The sequence below is a fragment of the Olea europaea genome, chromosome 21 (assembly GCF_002742605.1).
Source record: "Olea europaea var. sylvestris chromosome 21, O_europaea_v1, whole genome shotgun sequence".
In the NCBI taxonomy this organism is placed as follows: domain Eukaryota; kingdom Viridiplantae; phylum Streptophyta; class Magnoliopsida; order Lamiales; family Oleaceae; genus Olea; species Olea europaea.
Window position 1 is genome coordinate 16730043 of NC_036257.1, and position 18231 is coordinate 16748273.

At 31.1% G+C, this 18231-nt stretch overlaps 1 protein-coding gene across 1 annotated transcript in view; it reads left to right on the plus strand.

The window, feature by feature from the left end:
• Positions 1 to 12995: 12995 nt before the first annotated feature.
• LOC111370937 (cullin-4-like) overlaps positions 12996 to 18231 on the plus strand; it is a 9586-nt gene continuing 4350 nt past the window's right edge. The window contains exons 1-6 of the mRNA XM_022992843.1: positions 12996 to 13444; positions 16015 to 16130; positions 16201 to 16547; positions 17077 to 17257; positions 17456 to 17578; positions 17666 to 17953. Coding sequence (XP_022848611.1) covers positions 13045 to 13444; positions 16015 to 16130; positions 16201 to 16547; positions 17077 to 17257; positions 17456 to 17578; positions 17666 to 17953 — 1455 coding nt within the window. The 5' untranslated portion in view covers positions 12996 to 13044. The remainder of the gene's footprint in view (positions 13445 to 16014; positions 16131 to 16200; positions 16548 to 17076; positions 17258 to 17455; positions 17579 to 17665; positions 17954 to 18231) is intronic.

The following is an 18231-nucleotide window of genomic DNA, read 5'->3' on the forward strand; positions in this document are numbered from 1 at the left end:
TAAGTTAGAGTTAGGCTTTTTACCCCGATGTATTCACCACCATCCATTGATGAACTGATAAATACCTCTCCATAGAATAGTCTTCGAGAGGAAAACCTGAAGATTTTATCTTCCTATTATACATCTCTTCTGTGGACATTTCAGTTTGAGGAGTTTGTTCAGATGTTACTTTCTTGCTACGAATTTGACTGCTAGAGCCAGGAATATCTTCCTGTAAACAACCAACAATAGCTTCTATATCACCCATTCTATTTAGCATGTTGTTGTTTCGTTCTTCAAAATAAGATCTCATCGAAGTTGAACTATTGTCCACGTAAGATTGCAATTCCTGATGATGATCTTCTTGCCATTTTTTTATTACTGAAAAAATTCTTTCTGATTATCAACAATTGCTTGATAATTACTTTCTTGTCTTCTTGATTCTTCAGCCATCTGTTGACCAAAAAAATCCTGGCAGAAAGCTTGACAATCCATATATGCAGATTGCATACCAGATTGATAAGTAGAGTGTAGTTGTTGATATTGTTGTTCATGCCATTTTTGCTGTTCTTCAAACATTCCCTTCTGGTTTTCAAGATATCCATCATGTTATTTTCTTGATTATTCCACCATGTGTTCCTTCAAGTCATCATATAAACCAAATACATATTGTCTATGTGTAGTAAACATTTCTTCCATTTGTTCTTTTGTGACATAATTATAGTCAATAACAGAAATATAATTAGGCTTCACTCCAACTGAAGGATATGCTCTGGAAGTACCAACATCATTAGCATTAATTGTTTGTTTGTTATGAGGAATTTGTGGTACAATATTGTCAAGCTCCCCACCGGCAATTCCGTCTAATATTGCATGTTTATTGTCCATCGGTAACGATAGAGTTGTGTACCACAATGTCTGCAATTTTTCTTCTATTGATTGCAATACTGCAAGCACTCGAATCTATAAGCGTAATAACATATTAGAATTCTATACTACAGTATAGTACAATAATTAGATGCATAAATGTTCATATAATTACCATACCTCGTGTGTAGACAAATATTGATTTACAATTTTGTCTATCAATATTTGCCTCGGCTTCCATTTGTGCATTCTTGGAATTTGTAATGTCTTTATCTCTTTCGTCCAAATTTCTTTCCAATCTTGAGAAATGCTTGTTGGGAATCTACTTATATATGTACAGCGAAAAATTAAAATTATTTCGAATCTCACCGAGGATCCCTTTGTGTTTAGATAGAAATCGTGATAGGATTGTACCTTTGAAGAATTCTGCAATCCTTTTGCTTTTCTTTTCGTTCCATCAATCTTGATTCGCTACCCACAGCTGTCCAATTGTCCAACCTCCAACGGTGATCCACACAGAGAACAAGATTGCAGCTATCAGGGTTTTCCTCTTGTGCCAGCAAGAATAATGAAAACCATATCGATTGAAAACCCTAGCCTTGTATTTATATAAGCCCAAACGGGCCTGGCCCGGTCCGGTCCAATATTTAATTAAACCATTTAATTAAATCTGATCTGTGAATTAATTAATCCAATTAATTAATTCGGGCATATAAATAACCAACCCAATTAATTAATTTATCCAACGACTGTTAAATTAATTAATTGATAAATTGCAATCTTCCAATTCTCTTTTGTATGCGATCCATCAGGTTCCCGATCACTATGCTTAACGACGTGAAAATATTATTTTGATCTAATCAAAATTGATAAATTAAAACACCCTTCTAATTTATCGACAATTCACACTCGCCGTCCCAGATTGACATCTAGCAATGTGTCAGGGCAATACATGTGATGGAAAATGTCATGTGGTATGATAAAATCAAACTCGTTCGTTTACCGTGAAACTAAAATCCCTTCGTCAATATGATCCGATCAATTACGAGATATGAAATTGTGTCAATCCCGAATATAGATCATATCTTTCACTTTTCTATTAAGTCAATATAAGTCGAAAACTCATTTTCGACTTATGAGTACACCTTGGTCAAGGATTTCATCATCGACTTAATTGAATGAAACGCAGATCATAATCTCCTACTATCTAAGAGCGACGACTCCTTTATTGGTCAATCACAACCTTCATACGATTCTTGACGTACCCGAACGATGTCGTATTAGCGGCCCTTTGCAGAGCAATATCCAACACCGTCAAAGTATGACTGTCCTCATATAAGGTACCATGACGACCTCAAGTCTAAGGACCAATTCCACTACCAAACGTTAGAGATTAACCACTGACACTCAAATAGTTATCCATGTAGAATCTCTCGGCGGGTCTCCAATATTTTGTTATTTAAGTATCACCACACTTTAGCTTGTGAGATCAGCTACTTACTTCACAAGCAAGAAATGCCACACGTGATGGTCTATCCGTAATAACGATATCTGTATCTCGTTATTACTTACGACCACAGACGATTTAAGATTCAGTCAGATGTAATTTGTATCTCACAATCACAACTCCTTGTGATTAACAAATTACGAAGATTCGAATCTACGGACTCTATTATTTATTTAATTGTCTATTAATTAAATAATAGATCTGCCATTAAATTGCATTAATTATAATAAAAGTATTTTTGTCCAAAATTGATTGGATCTAGGGCATAATACTTACAATGCTTTATATATCCAAAACTACAAAATGAAATTAAAGGTAAATATTAAATATATACAAGATTAAACTAAACAGAAGATAAAAATTTAGTAAAAACCAAATACCTGAAAAGCAAAAGGATATTCATGTGGCGAATATTTACAATCCCTTTGTTGAGCTTGTTGCATTCTTAGTATTCTTTCAAAGTGTGATTGTTGCAATGAGTTCAATCAAACAAAATATGCATTTCGACCCCATTGATACAAAAAAAATCATCAAGCTACTCAATCATATCTAACATTCTATAATCAATACGTCTTTTAGTTGGTTTGAGAAGACACTCTATCAACATAACCAATCCAAGTTTGAATTTAGCTTCTCGATTTTTACATGAATTGAAGGCATCATGGAGCATTCTCATAAAAATCCTTTTTACACCATTAAAATACTGGTTTCTAAGTCAAGGATTACTAGAGTCAAGATTAACAGATGTTTCGTGACAAGGTAGTCCAGTGATTAAGTAGAATACTTGCATTCCAAAATGGGCAAGATAGTCATCAAATCTTAGCCACACTTCGTTGTTTTTACCGAAATTGACAATCCTCATTACAAATTCATGTATTAACTTGCTACTAAATTGTTGCTCTTCGTCTCTATACGTAAATCCATATAGAAATTCATGAAAATTACTGCACATTAATAATGCTTGTTCGTCTGCTTGTAACAATTCTATCAAATCTCCAACATATTGATAATTTGGATATTGACAAACAGTAGCACAGAACCATTGGTCTTGAGACAACACATAATCTAGAGACATCTGCATGAAATAACAAAATTTATTTACAAACTAATATTTGGATTACAAATAAAAACTAAAACATGTCTTACACAAATATTTTCCTCTTTATCCACATAACTAATATAAAGCAATTTACCTCAGCATATATAATTCTAGATAATCACATGAAATTTGGAATGAATTGTTGATTTTAAAGAGAAATATTTTTTGGGTTGATGACAAAGACATTGAGGAGTATGCATATTTTGGTGATGTGGTATCATTTAACATAACATATTTCACGAACAAATTTAAAATTCTGTTGGTCTTCTTTATTGAAGTGAACCAACCCATTGACAAATATATCCACAGATTAGAAAGAGATTAGAAACTCTGAATTCTTTTTTGACAAATATATCCACAGATTAAAAGCTCTTTCTTCTACACCATGTTAACACAACAAAAATCTCAAAAATCTGTAGAAAATTAATTTTTCACGTTTACAGAAAACAAATTAACTACAAATAAAAATAAAAAATCCTAAAAACTAAACAATTACATTATAATTTGTTTTCCTCAAATTTTGGGATGAAATATGAAGAATGCAACTGTGAAAGAAAACTAAACTTTACTAAAGAAAGTAAAGAATTGAAACGAAAGAAAGAATGATCTCTTTTTGCTTTTTTCCTCTTTCATTCACGTGAAACTTCTTCTTCTTCTTTTCAGAAGTTTCATGTGAATTTCTTGACTTTGTCATCATATGAAACAAAAAAATTGCTTGCAATAATTGGTTTTATAAATCATTATTATTTCTTTTATTTTTTCACCAACCAAAAATTTGTTGTTATCTAAAGAATATTTTAAAAAAATAATTAATAGTAATTAATGCATTTACTCTAATTAATAATTTATAAAAAAAATTGTGGGACGTGCATGAGGAAGCTGTATGCGGAGTGTCCCGCACAACTCTATTATTATTATTATTATTATTATTTTTTGTTTTATAAATCATTATTATTTCATTTATGTTTTCACCAACCAAAAATTTGTTGTTATCTAAAGAATATTTTTAAAAAATAAGTAATAGTAAATAATGCATTTAGTCTAATTAATAATTTATAAAAAAATTGTGGGACGTGCATGCGGACGCTATGTGCGGAGTGTCCCGCACAACTCTATTATTTTATTATTATTATTATTATTTTTTATTCTTGAAAAATTAAAAATCAATTTTTTTTTTTTTGAAATTTAGTTTGGTAAGTGAATTTACGGTATTTTGCATTCCCGTAGTTGTAAGTGCAAAAGTCTGTATTTAAAAAATAAATTAAGTTGCAAATACAATAGGCAGCATATATGGTAAGTTAGCCTGAAAATAGATAAGGTGAAAATACAGTAAATTATTTGCAAATACAGTAAGTTGTAAATACAGTAGGCAGCAAATACAGTAAGGTGCAAATACGGTAGACTGTAAATACGATAAGTTGTTTACAAATACGATAAGTTGTATGGTAGACAGTATATACGGTAAGCTGCCTACAAATACGGTAAGCTGATTTATAATTTGTTATAAATGTATAAAATTTATTTGATATTGAATTTCTTGAGTATCAAATATTGTAATTCAATATTCTTTCCTTTTTTATAATTCTATTTTCGAGAATTAAAAAAAATGGTTTTGAAATTGTTAATTTTTAAATATGTTTTTTTCTTGAAGATGAAAATGATTTTTTTATGTTAGTTGAAAAAAAAATTATTGTAATTTTATTAGCGTAATAAGAAGATTTATTATGTATTTTTATTTTGTTGCATTTTGTGAAGAATTTTTTTTTTTTTTTTATCATGATTGACAAATATTCTTCCATCATGCCAAAAGTTTTTTTTCTCTCCACAGCTTTTTTTATTTTTACTTCGCACTTGATTGACTCTCTTCGCAAAGAGTTTTTTTTTTCAATTTTATAAAATTGAATTACACGAAATTTTAGAAATATAATCTTCGCATTCAATTCAATTATATTGATACTAATAGTTTGTATATTTCTTATTCGAAATATACAAGCATATTTTTCTAGATTACTACTGCTATGCAATTGTAAAAATAATTTGCAATTATTTTCTTATATCATGAAAATATTTTTAGATATTCCTTCAAAAACATTCCAAAAAACTAAAATTCATACACTAATAAAAATATGATAAATAATAAATTTATATATTATAAAAAATTCTTATATAGGCTTGAAATTATCTACAAAAATTCGTAACACATTCTTTATAAATATACCTTTCACAAGAGTGAAAGATATGACAGAATGGTACGTTTCAAATTGCACCAAAATTTTGTAGCACATTCTTTATAAATACACCTTTTGAATTTACGTATTGCACCAAATATAACCTTAAGCTAATTTCAAATTGTTTATATATTATACAAATTTTTCACATTTATAATCAAAAGCTGAACTATTGTCTTTCATTTACTTTATTCGAAGCAAATAAACAGCTAAAATATCTATGCACAATTTTTCACTTTTAAATTTTGAATTTACGTAGTTGCACAAAAAATAACATTAAACTAATTTCAAATTGTTTATATATTACAAATTCTTCATATTTACAATCAAAAACTAATCAAAAACTACGGGGATGTAGAAAATATTGATTATAACAAATATCTACTACAATCTTTCTTCTATATTCATCCTCTCTACTTCAACTGTTTTTAATGGATAGTTTAAAACAAAGCATTCCATGTATTTGAGTAAAAATACTGAAGAATTTGCCATGTATCAAAGAATTGTTTTCTGTTAGACAAAATAAATAGAAGAAGGGTAAAATCATAAATCAGGAAATAATAAATGTTGTCAATTTAAATGCATTAAATACATATCTGTTATTTGCGCAAAGTAGGTAATGTATAATTTCCAAATTGAGCTTTTTGTTTCTATACTTCCTTAAATCTGGTCTCCTAGAAGAAAAATTGCTAGAATTCAATGAAATTTGGACTATTTCAACTAATGATTTTATTTCCTCCCTGATTTCTTCTGGTGTATGAGACACTTCACTACAATCGTATATTTGAACTTTCCATTCCAGAAAATTAACAAGACAGAGATACCAATTTTTTCCCGAATATGAACATGGAATTAATAAATAGTTGCAAACTATCCATGAACGCCCAGCCACCGATAAATCACCATTCATGTATTGCTGTAAAGTCACAGTTATAAATCTTTTTGAGAATGGTTGAAACATTCTGCCATTACATTATGTTGCCACATCAATTGGGCAGCACATTTATGTTCAAATTTGAAGTCCAGAATTACATATTCTTTGAAAATAGGACTGCAACCTTCATTGATCAACTCTCTCAATAGCTTTAATTCCATTTCTATATGCTAATACAATAAATATAAATAAATTAGATATGTTGAGCATAATAAAATTAATTAAGCCAGAGTTATAAACTTCACTAACCGCAATATTGATATCTTTGGTTGCATCCATTATAGTTTTTATTGTATCTCTTCCATATAAGTTGTCACCTCTTACAATCTTCCAATATGCACTATATGTATATATTGTAGTTTAAATTATTACTAAATCAATGTAATACAATTAATAAAATACAATCAAATTTCGTATCCAGATGAATTTTTCGCCACCCATTCTCTTATTATAGCATATCTTTCCATGAGATAGTTTTCTAACGGATAACCTGAATACTTTACTTTCTTTTTTTTCTTTTCTTTTTTAGATGTTCCCACCAAATTGAATTTTTTGAAATAGTGTTTTCTGGTCATTACTAGAACTAGGAACATCCTGCAGCTGTGAACAAGCAATAGCTTCCAGTTTTGATTCCAAATCATCTAATCGATTCATCACATTTTCGTTTTTGTCATCAATGTACGTCATCATTGATGCAAAATTATTGTCCATATAAGACTTCATTGAAGCAAAATTGTTCTTCATATAAGACTGCATTCCCAGATACTGATCTTCATGCCATTTTTGTTGTTGTTGAAGCATTCCTTGATACTGCTGTTCATGTCATTTCTGTTGTTGTTGAAACATTTCTTTCTGTTGATCAAGAAATGTTTGATAACAAACATCTTGTTCTTTTGTTTCTTGAGCAGTATGATAGGAATGCATGCCAGATTGGAAGCCCAAACGCTCGTTTTGATCTTCGTACCATTTCTGATGTTGTTCAAACATTTGTATCTGGTTTTGAAGAGTTTCTGCTTCCCATCTTCTTGATTCATCAACAATGTCTGTCTTCAGATTATGACACAAACCAGACATATCTGACACTACATGCTGCCTATACATACTGAACATTTATTCCATTTCTTCTCTTCTTACATAGTTAAAATCAAGAGAAAAACAACCAAACTCCTGAAGTCCAATTAAAATCTGCGTTGTTGAACTACCAGCAACACCTGTTTGTTGCTCGTCCATATAATGTGGAATTTGTTGATGTGCATTCTCAAATTCTCTACCAACGATGCCATCTAAAATAGTATGTTGGTTATCAGTTGGTAATGATAAAGTCATATACCAAACTTTGCCCAATTCTTCTTCATTAGGTGCTAACACTGCAAGTGCTTCAATCTACAAATATAATAAAAAATTATAATACTTTCCTCTCCCACGATTAAATAATTAGATAATTGATAGTTAAATGTATATCTAAAATTATCATACCTCTTGGGTAGTGAAAAATTGCTTTACTCTTCTCTCGCTCAATATTTTTTTTGGCTTCCATCTATGCATTCTTCGTATATCCAAAACTATAACAGAGAATTCAAAATCAATATTAAATACATATAAAATCAAAATATAGAGTAAATAGATTTTAAAATTTTTTTACCTAAAAGGCAAGGGGCAATCTATGTAGTATATTTTTATATTCATTTTGGCCAAAATGTTGCATTTTTTGTATTCTTTCAATATGTGATTGTTGAAACGATTTCAACAAAATAAAGTATGCCTTACGGCCCCAAGGATACATCAAAAATTCGTTCAGCTGTTCAACCATGCCTAAAGTTCTGTAATCAATATATCTCTCCGTTGGTGTCAAAATACATTCTACCAACATCACCAATCCCAATTTTAATTTATCTTCTGGATCTTCACACAATTGGAATGCATCATAAAGCATTTTCATGCTAATTCTTTTTTTGCTTTCAAAATATTGATCTTTAAGTCAAGAATTGTTGGGATCAAAATTAACAGATTTTTCATAACAAGGTAATCCTGTGATTAGACAAAATTCTTGCAAACCAAAACGAGCAAAATGATCGTCCAACCTCACCCACACCTCATTCCTTTTACCACAGTCAACAAACCTCGTTATAAATTCATGTATTAGTTTACTGCTGAATTGTTGCTCTTCATCTCTATATATAAATCTATAAAGAAATCCATGAAAATTGCTATCGCTAGAGAGTAAAAGTGATTGCTCATCTGCTTGAAGCAATTCTATACAATCTTTTACATATTGGTAATTGGGGTATTGAGTGATAGTACTATAAAACCATTGGTTTGGTGACAGTATATAATCTAGAGACATTTGTACAAATAATAAAACATATATATGAAAAATGTCATAACATATACAACATATCTTCGTAATTTCATATAAGTATATATATCATGTAAGCTGGAAAAAAAATTATTGTCAATGCATATTAATTATCAGATTTAGAGCCTGTTTGGGAGTGATTTTGAGAATTGATTTTTTGATGTTAGGAGAAAAGTAGGGTCCACCTGTGAGAGAAGAAGTCAAATATGACGGCTAAAATAGTGAAATAACAGTCAAAAAATCAATTTTTTGGGTGAAAAAATTAGGCCCAAACAGACCCTTAATATACATTTTCTAATTCTGAGATTTTGCCTCCAATTTATATAAAAAAATATTATAATTTAACTTTAAAAAAGAAACAAAAAAAAGAGTACCACACAAAATTGGTGCGGGGAGTCCCCGTACGAAAGTGGTGTGTGGGGGGACTCCCCACACCACCACGTGCGGGCACTCCGCACATTTTTGTGCAGAGTCCCTGCATTGCATGCATCTCCCCTATTTACTTCACACACCACCAACTTCATTTTCGACGCAAACTTCACATTTCTTCCACAAATATCAATTATTAAAAATAGTAAGTTATTCATATAAATAACATTATTCATAAAAATCAACTTACCTTAGAATTTGTTGCTTAATTCCAGACTGTAATTATTTTGAGATTTGAGATGAATGAATTGAAGATGCAGATGAAAAATGAGTTATGAATTTGAGGTGAAGAAATGAAGTAGGTTGGTGAAATAGCTACTAATATTAATTACATTTGGCATTTGACATTTTGCAAGATTCTTTCTTTTTTTGGCATTTATCTTTTGCCAAACATGTTTGTTTTCATCCTCTATCATAAGTGCAATGTATCACATTGAAATTTGACTATCTCAACCACAAGAATTCACATTCCCACTTACTTTCAAACCAAACCCATTTCTAATATTCAGAATTATTTAAATGAAATATCTTTAGGAAAGTCTTTACACATGAGATAGTCTCTATAATAAAGAGTCAATCTTTAAAATTATTCTCCAAAACACTTTTTCAATTAACATTTTAATTTACAAAATTGGAGCCAAACTCACTCTCTCTGTAATTAAATGCATTTAAAATGTTTTTCAATTTTCAGTGTAAGAAAATAATAAAATAATCTAAAGAAAAATTGATTAAAACAAAAGATAAAGAAAATTAAATTATTCTTGATTATAGCAAAATTATAAATTATCTTTTAATTGTATTCCCACAATTTTAAATCTAATTTTTATAACTGTGGGAGAAGATTCATGCTAAAAAATTTAATTCAAACTTCAAAAGTATAATCAGCTAAGAAAACTAAAATCTCTACATCACGCTAATAAAGACACATTAAATACAATAATCGTGCAACGCACGTGGCATCAATTAGTATATATAAATAGTTATGGTCCCCAAATCATACGTGGAAAGAGTACGTATTGTTCATTCTCTTTTACATCCCATCATAGAGAGAAAAGGAGACTGCGTGTAGATTTGGAAAACTAAATCGCAGGATTCAACTATTGCAATTAACAATGCCTGATTCAGGTACGCTTCCTCTATAATTCATGTATTTCTTGATGATCCAACATAAAGATCCGATGATTTTAAGATAATAAATTCTCCTATACCATGAACTTTAGTTTAATAACACATCATATATCATTAATATGACTTACGTTATTGATAATCGCATCCATTGAAATATTCTTTTTTTTTCAAACATTTCTTTTGGGACCAAAAAAAAAAAAAACTTCACACTATCAAATGATTCAAATAAATTTTAAATTAAATAATTATTTATTATTTTTAGGGATTCTATAATTTAAAACCAAATATACAGAATTACAAAATACCAATAATTTTATAATCCAACCATAATATAACTAATTATAAGAAACAATCCATAAATCTAATCAAGAAAACCATGTCTCTCATGTGAGAAAAAAAAATGACCTTTTTATTTTATATATTATTTTTAAAAATAGTTTTAACACAAGACCTTGTAAATTTGAAAAAAAAAATGAGGAAGAAGTTTATTAGTTTAATATAAAGGTTCTTCTGGACAATATAAACATGTAATATGTGTAAAAGGAAATTTAATTTAATAAAAACTTAAAAACACAAAAGTAACCAATACTAACCAATAGAGCATAAGAACAGATAAAAAGGTTGCTATTAAGAAACTAGTAACATTTCTTTGATAAAAAAGAAAAAAAAAAGGGGGAGTTTCTTTTTGAACTTACCTCGACTTGTTAAAAGATTCGTGCTGATGACAATCTTATAAACTTAAAAGAGAGAGAAGAAAATAGAGACAATCAATATACTATTTTTTATATGTACATTTTAATTTTTAAAAGTCACTGTCATTATTTTGTATCTACTCATCCATTATTTCATAGTTACAATCAATCAAGTTACTTATTTATTAGCTTAATGTTGCTACCATGATTTTCATCCAATTTTCTATAAGAGATGATGTAGTGAAGATAGTGAATACATTGATTAACAAGAGCAATGAAGTTGTTCTCCGAATCAATGACAACTTTAGCTTGTCCAATCTTCAATCTCCTACTTGTAGATAGGCGTTTCAATGAAAACGATTTTTAATCGTATATAACATAGTTTTAGTAAGACGGAGCTTTTAGAAAACTAGAATCATCGAAATAATTTTTTTGTAGGAGAGAGTAAAGAAGCTATAATTGAAAAGTTTCGTAAGATATTTGCTGGATAAAATGATAAAAGAGAAGATTGGTATGATTTGATTAATACTCTTGGAACATTTTGGATTTTTCGATAATTTTTAGGATTTTTCTAAGGTTTATAAGTATTTTAAGTGCCCTTTATGGTAATATTTTTTAAAAATGAAAAGATTAACTTAGTGAAAGTGATATTATGCTATAAAATCATGGCTGGGTGAATAAAAAAACACATAATTATGAATGTGTTTGATTATTTTTATTTTCAATCTAAGAAATGTTATACTTCTCCATTTTTATTGATAGATAGATAGGAAAGAGAGGCGGTAGATGAGAGAGAAAAAAAAAAGAGAGTAATTATTTGAAATATAAAAACATACTTTCCCTAAATAAAATATATATATATTTTTTTACTTTCAAGGATAATATGGTCATATAATCAAAAGTAGAAAAATATTTTTCAAGGAAAAAAATATCAGTCAAACTTCACAAAGTAGAAATTTGACTGAAAATATGACATTTTTCATAGAAAATATTGTTAATCAAACGATCTCTTAAATAAAAATTATGTAATTTCATATTTTGAAATATTTTATAGTAAATTTATATCTGAAAAAGCCCTAATTTGTAGAGTTTGAGCCTATCGCACGAGGTCCAGAATATTATATGGGCTCATATTCACTAATCTTTTTGGGCCATTAAGAATCCGCTATCGGCTCAATAGATGAGTCCCAAGTAGAAGAAAAATATAAATGGAAGGGAATTATAATTTATTAGATTTTAATAAAAATTGATGAAATGTATTATTGAAAAGTTGTGAGTATCATAAAATGAGTGTTTAAAAATTAATTTTCGATTTTAACTTAAATTAAAATCTGAATTTTAATTTATATCAAACAGGAGATAAACATTTCATTTTTACTAGGATTGTTAAGTAGGCGAGCTGTTCACCAGTTCGATTTCATTCTATGTGAGTTGTGAATGTTAGTCGAGCATTGAAAATATCATGCTAGTCATATATTGATTCGTACAAGTCAGCTTGCGAGGTAGCTTAGTGTGAGAGCTTGTTAGCTCGAGCGCGAGCAAGCTCCATCTCTCAACTTGCCAATCAAGACTGTGGATTGATCATTTGGTTATGCATTGACGTTTTCATTACACTTTGGTAGTAAAAATATAATTTTTAATTTTTCTTTAATTTTTATTTTTTTAAGCAAAAATGTGGTAAGAGGAAATTTTTGGTAGCAAGTTAACTCGCGATCGACTCACTCCATTTACGAGCACCAAATGACTCGCCTGAGTCGAGCCAATTTTAAATCACGGCTTTATCTCATTTATACAATGAGCTCTCTTTGAGATTTCTCTCTTCTATATGTCGCAACCCACCTCCACCAACCCCAATAAGCGCTCATCTCCGTGCTCCTCCACCTCCACAACCGCCGCCGCCACCACCAGGGACGCCGCTTCTGGAAGTAGCGGAGCCGCAATTTTTCCAGCAATGAAGAAGGCCAAGTCGCAGCCGGTCGCTTGCTCACTCGACAGCAACAAAAACGGCCAGCAAAGTATTCCCCCTCACGTTCACTTTACCGACAGCCCTTCTCCCTCTCCCATGATCGAAGATGATCCTAGTGACGTTCTGGAAGGCTCCCTTTCGTCCGGACACGGAGCTGCAGCTGTTGGTGGCCATGAAGGTGGGACTATTGCTAATTTGTCGCGGAAGAAGGCCACGCTTCCACAGCCGGCAAAAAGACTCGTCATTAAGCTCAATAAAGGTTAATTTTCACTTCTCTCTTCAGTTTTGTTCTAATTGTGAAATTCATTAAATGGATTTAATTACTGCAAACTTCTGCCTAAAGATCGACGATATTTATTTATTTATTTATTTATTTATTATTATTATTATTATTTAAATTTTTTTGTAACACTTTCAATTTCTTTCTGGGTGCTATTGAGGTAAAAGTATCAGGGTTACGATTGTTTGATTGATTGACTTGAGATTCAAATTGAGGTTTTGAAGCTGGCATTGGGCAATAAATTAGGAAAATATTGATGGGCATACGAGAGATTTTAATTTTGGAAACATTTGCTTTTTGTATGTCAGCATCTGGGTGTTTAATTTTATTTCTGGGAACACAGGGTTTTCAACTTCCGATTACACTAATAATGCATAGATAAATATCATCTTGAAGCAGGAATTGTGTGAATAGTTGAATGGATTGTTTATTGATTTTATCTACCATGTGAAATTTTCCACTGGAACAAAGAAATGGTTAAATAATTTTGGTGTTGTGGAATAGTGTTTTTTTTGGAAAATGAGTAGTTGAAAAAGAAGGAAAAATTTTCGAATTTACGAATAATATTATTTTATGGAAGATTGTGTGGTTGAAAATAGGAGAGAGAAAAATTGAATGTAATGTAATTGAATTTAATGGGAGCCAAACGGGGGCTTAATAGTGGCGATTTCAGCTGGGGTTTAGTATGATGCGAGAGTAGATGGATCTGATAAGCAATTGGATCAGATTTATACAGTTTTTATACTTTACTTGTCTTGATGGTTAGGATTTGAAAGCTTCTGTGACATATTATGTGTAAGCCACACTAACAGAGGACATGTAAAAGTAGTGCAATCTGCTTTTTGGTTTCTACCCACGCTCGTGTATCCCCAGTTTAAGCTAAAATTTGAATCTCTAAATTGTTAATTGAAGGCTCCAGAACTCAGTTATTGATGAATGTCAAAGACATATGACCATTGTAGTTAACTGAAAAGTTAGATGAATGCATTTTGATCATCTTTCAATGGTGTTTTGACCAGCATTCTAATAAAGGCCATCATCTGGAATTGCTACTTGTTATTTCTTCCAGTCGGGATAAGTTTTTTCAGGAACTCAACATTAAGTAGCAAAGTTTCGTAATATCACTTTAAGCTCCTGTTTGTTTCTCATTATTTGGCTATTAAAATGAAAAATATGACCGTTATCTATCACATCAAGCCACCATATTTGAATTTCTATCTCTTGTATGGGATCCGTAACGACTATATTTTTTATTCTTATTCTTATATTAATGGGAAACAAACGGGGCCTAAGCATAACAATGCCTGTGTCACATGTTCAATTTGTTTGACTTTGATGCTTTATGAAGTTATTTGTGCTAGAATCCATTTTTGAATGAAAACCTTGAAACTTAAAGTATCAAGTTACAATAATTATATGACTAGAAATGGATCAAAGAACCAGCGAGAGATTTTCAAAAGGGGACCCTGGAGAAATTTTTCTTGTAATATAATAAATATAGAAGAAATTTTCACGACAAATGTGAAAAAAGAAGAAAAAATCAGAACTATCCTTCTCATTTTCCTTAAATATGATGGCACTCTCTTGGATAAATGGCCATGTCATGTGCTTTAACCAAAGGCCTAGAGATTGAGAATTGAACTTCCCCAATGCTTTATTTGTGAAGACATTAATATTTTTGTTGCTATGTTCTTCCCCATGGCAGTTTATTTAGAAATCAGGGCATCATTTTTGGGAATTGAGATTATTAGATTAATTATTTATAATTCGATAAGCTGGAGTGGATTCACAAAAAAAAGGGGTCAATAAATAGGATACAATTGAAAGACTAACAATGTGTTTCTGAGATATTAGGCATTCAATGCATTAAGTTTTCTTTTCAATAATTGATGTACATGATGAATTTCACCAGTTTCTGAAGTGCACTAATAATACTGTTAATATCTTCATTTTCATGAAATATGAGATGAGATGGTTTACATCATCAATTTTGGTAAATGAACATTGATAATGCTCAAAATGCAGGACTGCATGGGACACATATCTATACTGGTTTTAGTTAACAAGAGAAACGGAATATTATTAAGGAACATAAGAGGTTTATGCATAAATTAAAGAAAGTGAAGATGTTTGTAGATGTACATTCCTATGTATTTCATTTTTTTCATATAAATTGCGAGGATAGCCTTCATTTGTGCAATTTCTAGGGCTTGGAGTACCCATTAAAGTGTTCTTACAATCTTTGTGCGGCTTAAGTGATCATGGGGTAAACATACTCCATAGAAATATTTTAAGTTTGTCATTGGAAGTGGAGCATTTATTCAGGTTTATTGTATTACACGCTTTGTATCAATGCTCTGAGAATAGCCAGAAAGCTAGCTTTTAATGTTTTACACTTATCAATGCCGTGCCAATCATAAAGAGTGATAAAATATGTTGTTTGGCTGATATAGATAGTCTTTTGGGAATAAAATTGATTGAAGTCTATTGGTATGACTTACTGAATATTAATACTCCAATAATAAATTTCATCATACGTGCCTCTGAAGCTAAACCAACCCTGCCAACCAATTTCGAAGAAAATACGTGGGCTAAGCTCAAGTCTGCTATCAGGGCCATATTTTTGAAACGGCCAGATTCATGTGACCTGGAGAGGCTCTATCAGGTAAGTACTGTTACAAGTTTGCTTTGTTATGCCATGTTTCTTGAATGTTAACTGCGCAACTTCATTCTAGGCGGTCAATGACCTTTGCCTGCACAAGATGGGGGGAAGTCTGTATCAACGGATTGAAAAAGAGTGTGAAGCGCATATATCTGCAGTACTACAATCTTTGGTCGGCCAAAGTGAAGATCTGGTGGTTTTCTTATCACTTGTTGAGAAGTGCTGGCAAGATTTTTGCGACCAGATGTTGATGATTCGTGGCATAGCATTATACCTTGACAGAACATATGTAAAGCAAACACCAAATGTGCGTTCGCTGTGGGACATGGGCTTGCAACTTTTCTGTGAACATCTTTCTCTGGCATCAGAAGTGGAGCACAAAACTGTGTTTGGCCTTCTAAAAATGATTGAGAGCGAGAGGTAATTTCCAAATTATTGAAACCATGTCAACTATCATTTATTACATGTATAATCTATTGATAGTGGTTGGTTACATTTATGCAGTTAGGTATGTCACTGGACATTTAAAATTTAGTGATTCACCAAGTCAATTTTACGTTTTTGTCTCGTTGTGATCATTATATTTACCTATTGCCAGGAAGATGTACTTGCAATATCTCATTTTTAGACTAGTACATGTGAGTTTTACTGTCTTTGAGATCTAACAACACAAAAACAACTAAGTATTTTTTCCAATAAGCTTGAGATTTGGGCTACGTGAATCATTATTAGCCACTGTATTCTATCCAGAGCTACCTGTTTCGAGAGGTCAAGCGTACCAAATTATTTGTCACCACCTTAGTCCATGTAAATTTTGTTTTGCCTTAGAAATAGAAGTGGCAAAATTATTACCATAGAGTATAATTAAGTAAAGCAAAGTTTATACTTCATTTTTTTCTTCATGATATCATTACAAAATGCTTTTATTTTGTTGTTTTTTGCCTCATAGATTAGGTGAATCAGTTGACCGATCACTCCTTAACCATCTTCTGAAGATGTTTACTGCATTGGGAATATACACTGAAAGCTTTGAGAAGCCATTCCTCAAACGTACGACTGAATTTTATGCTGCCGAAGGTGTAAAATACATGCAGCAATCAGATGTTCCGGATTACTTAAAACATGTAGAGGTTTGTGTTCGTTCTGCTTTTTCCATCTCATATATTGACAATGGAAACAATTTTGGTCATTCGTATATTGTTAACTTTTGAATTTCCAGATGTTAGATTGTAAACACTTCCCCCCACGATATGCAGATCTACTTTTAGTTTGTTATATCCTTCAATTACATTAATAACTGATCTAGTTGGTTATCTATGTTCTTCCAGATAAGGTTGCAAGAAGAACATGAAAGATGCTTAATCTACGTGGACCCGAGTACAAGAAAGCTTTTAGTAGCCACTGTAGAGACACAGCTTCTTGAACGTTATATATCTGCAATTCTTGATAAGGTGTCTATCAATCATTTTTTCACTTTCTTCTGTCACTTTGCTCTGCTTATTTATCTCTTGGACTGTACATCTGTTCTATATGTCTAGGGTTTCACGACTCTGATGGATGGGAAGCGTATTGACGACCTTCAAAGAATGTATTTGCTCTTCTCCAGGGTTAATGCTCTTGAATCATTAAAGCAGGCCCTTAGCCTATACATCCGAGGAACTGGGCATGGCATTGTCATGGATGAAGAGAAGGAGAAAGATATGGTATCAAGCTTATTGGAATTTAAGGCAAATCTTGATAGAATATGGGAAGAAAGCTTCTTTAAAAATGAAGCATTTGGCAATACCATCAAAGATGCATTTGAGCATCTCATTAATCTCCGCCAGGTAAGACTGGTTCACCATAAATTTAGTTTGGTTTGCCTGCTCTTCACATGCTAAAAAAAATTCTACTTATGAAGTTGTGCAAGTGAATTGTGTGTAAGTAGCATACACCAAATTTGGGGATCAAAGTATTTTTGAAAATTTATTTATGCCTTTTGTGGAAGCACTTCAATATAATGCAAAAAATTAAGTCAACTTTCATTTAACAAAGCAATTTTGACACCAGAAATTGATATATATGGATAAGCTGAAATGAATATTGGAATCCTAGGACATATATA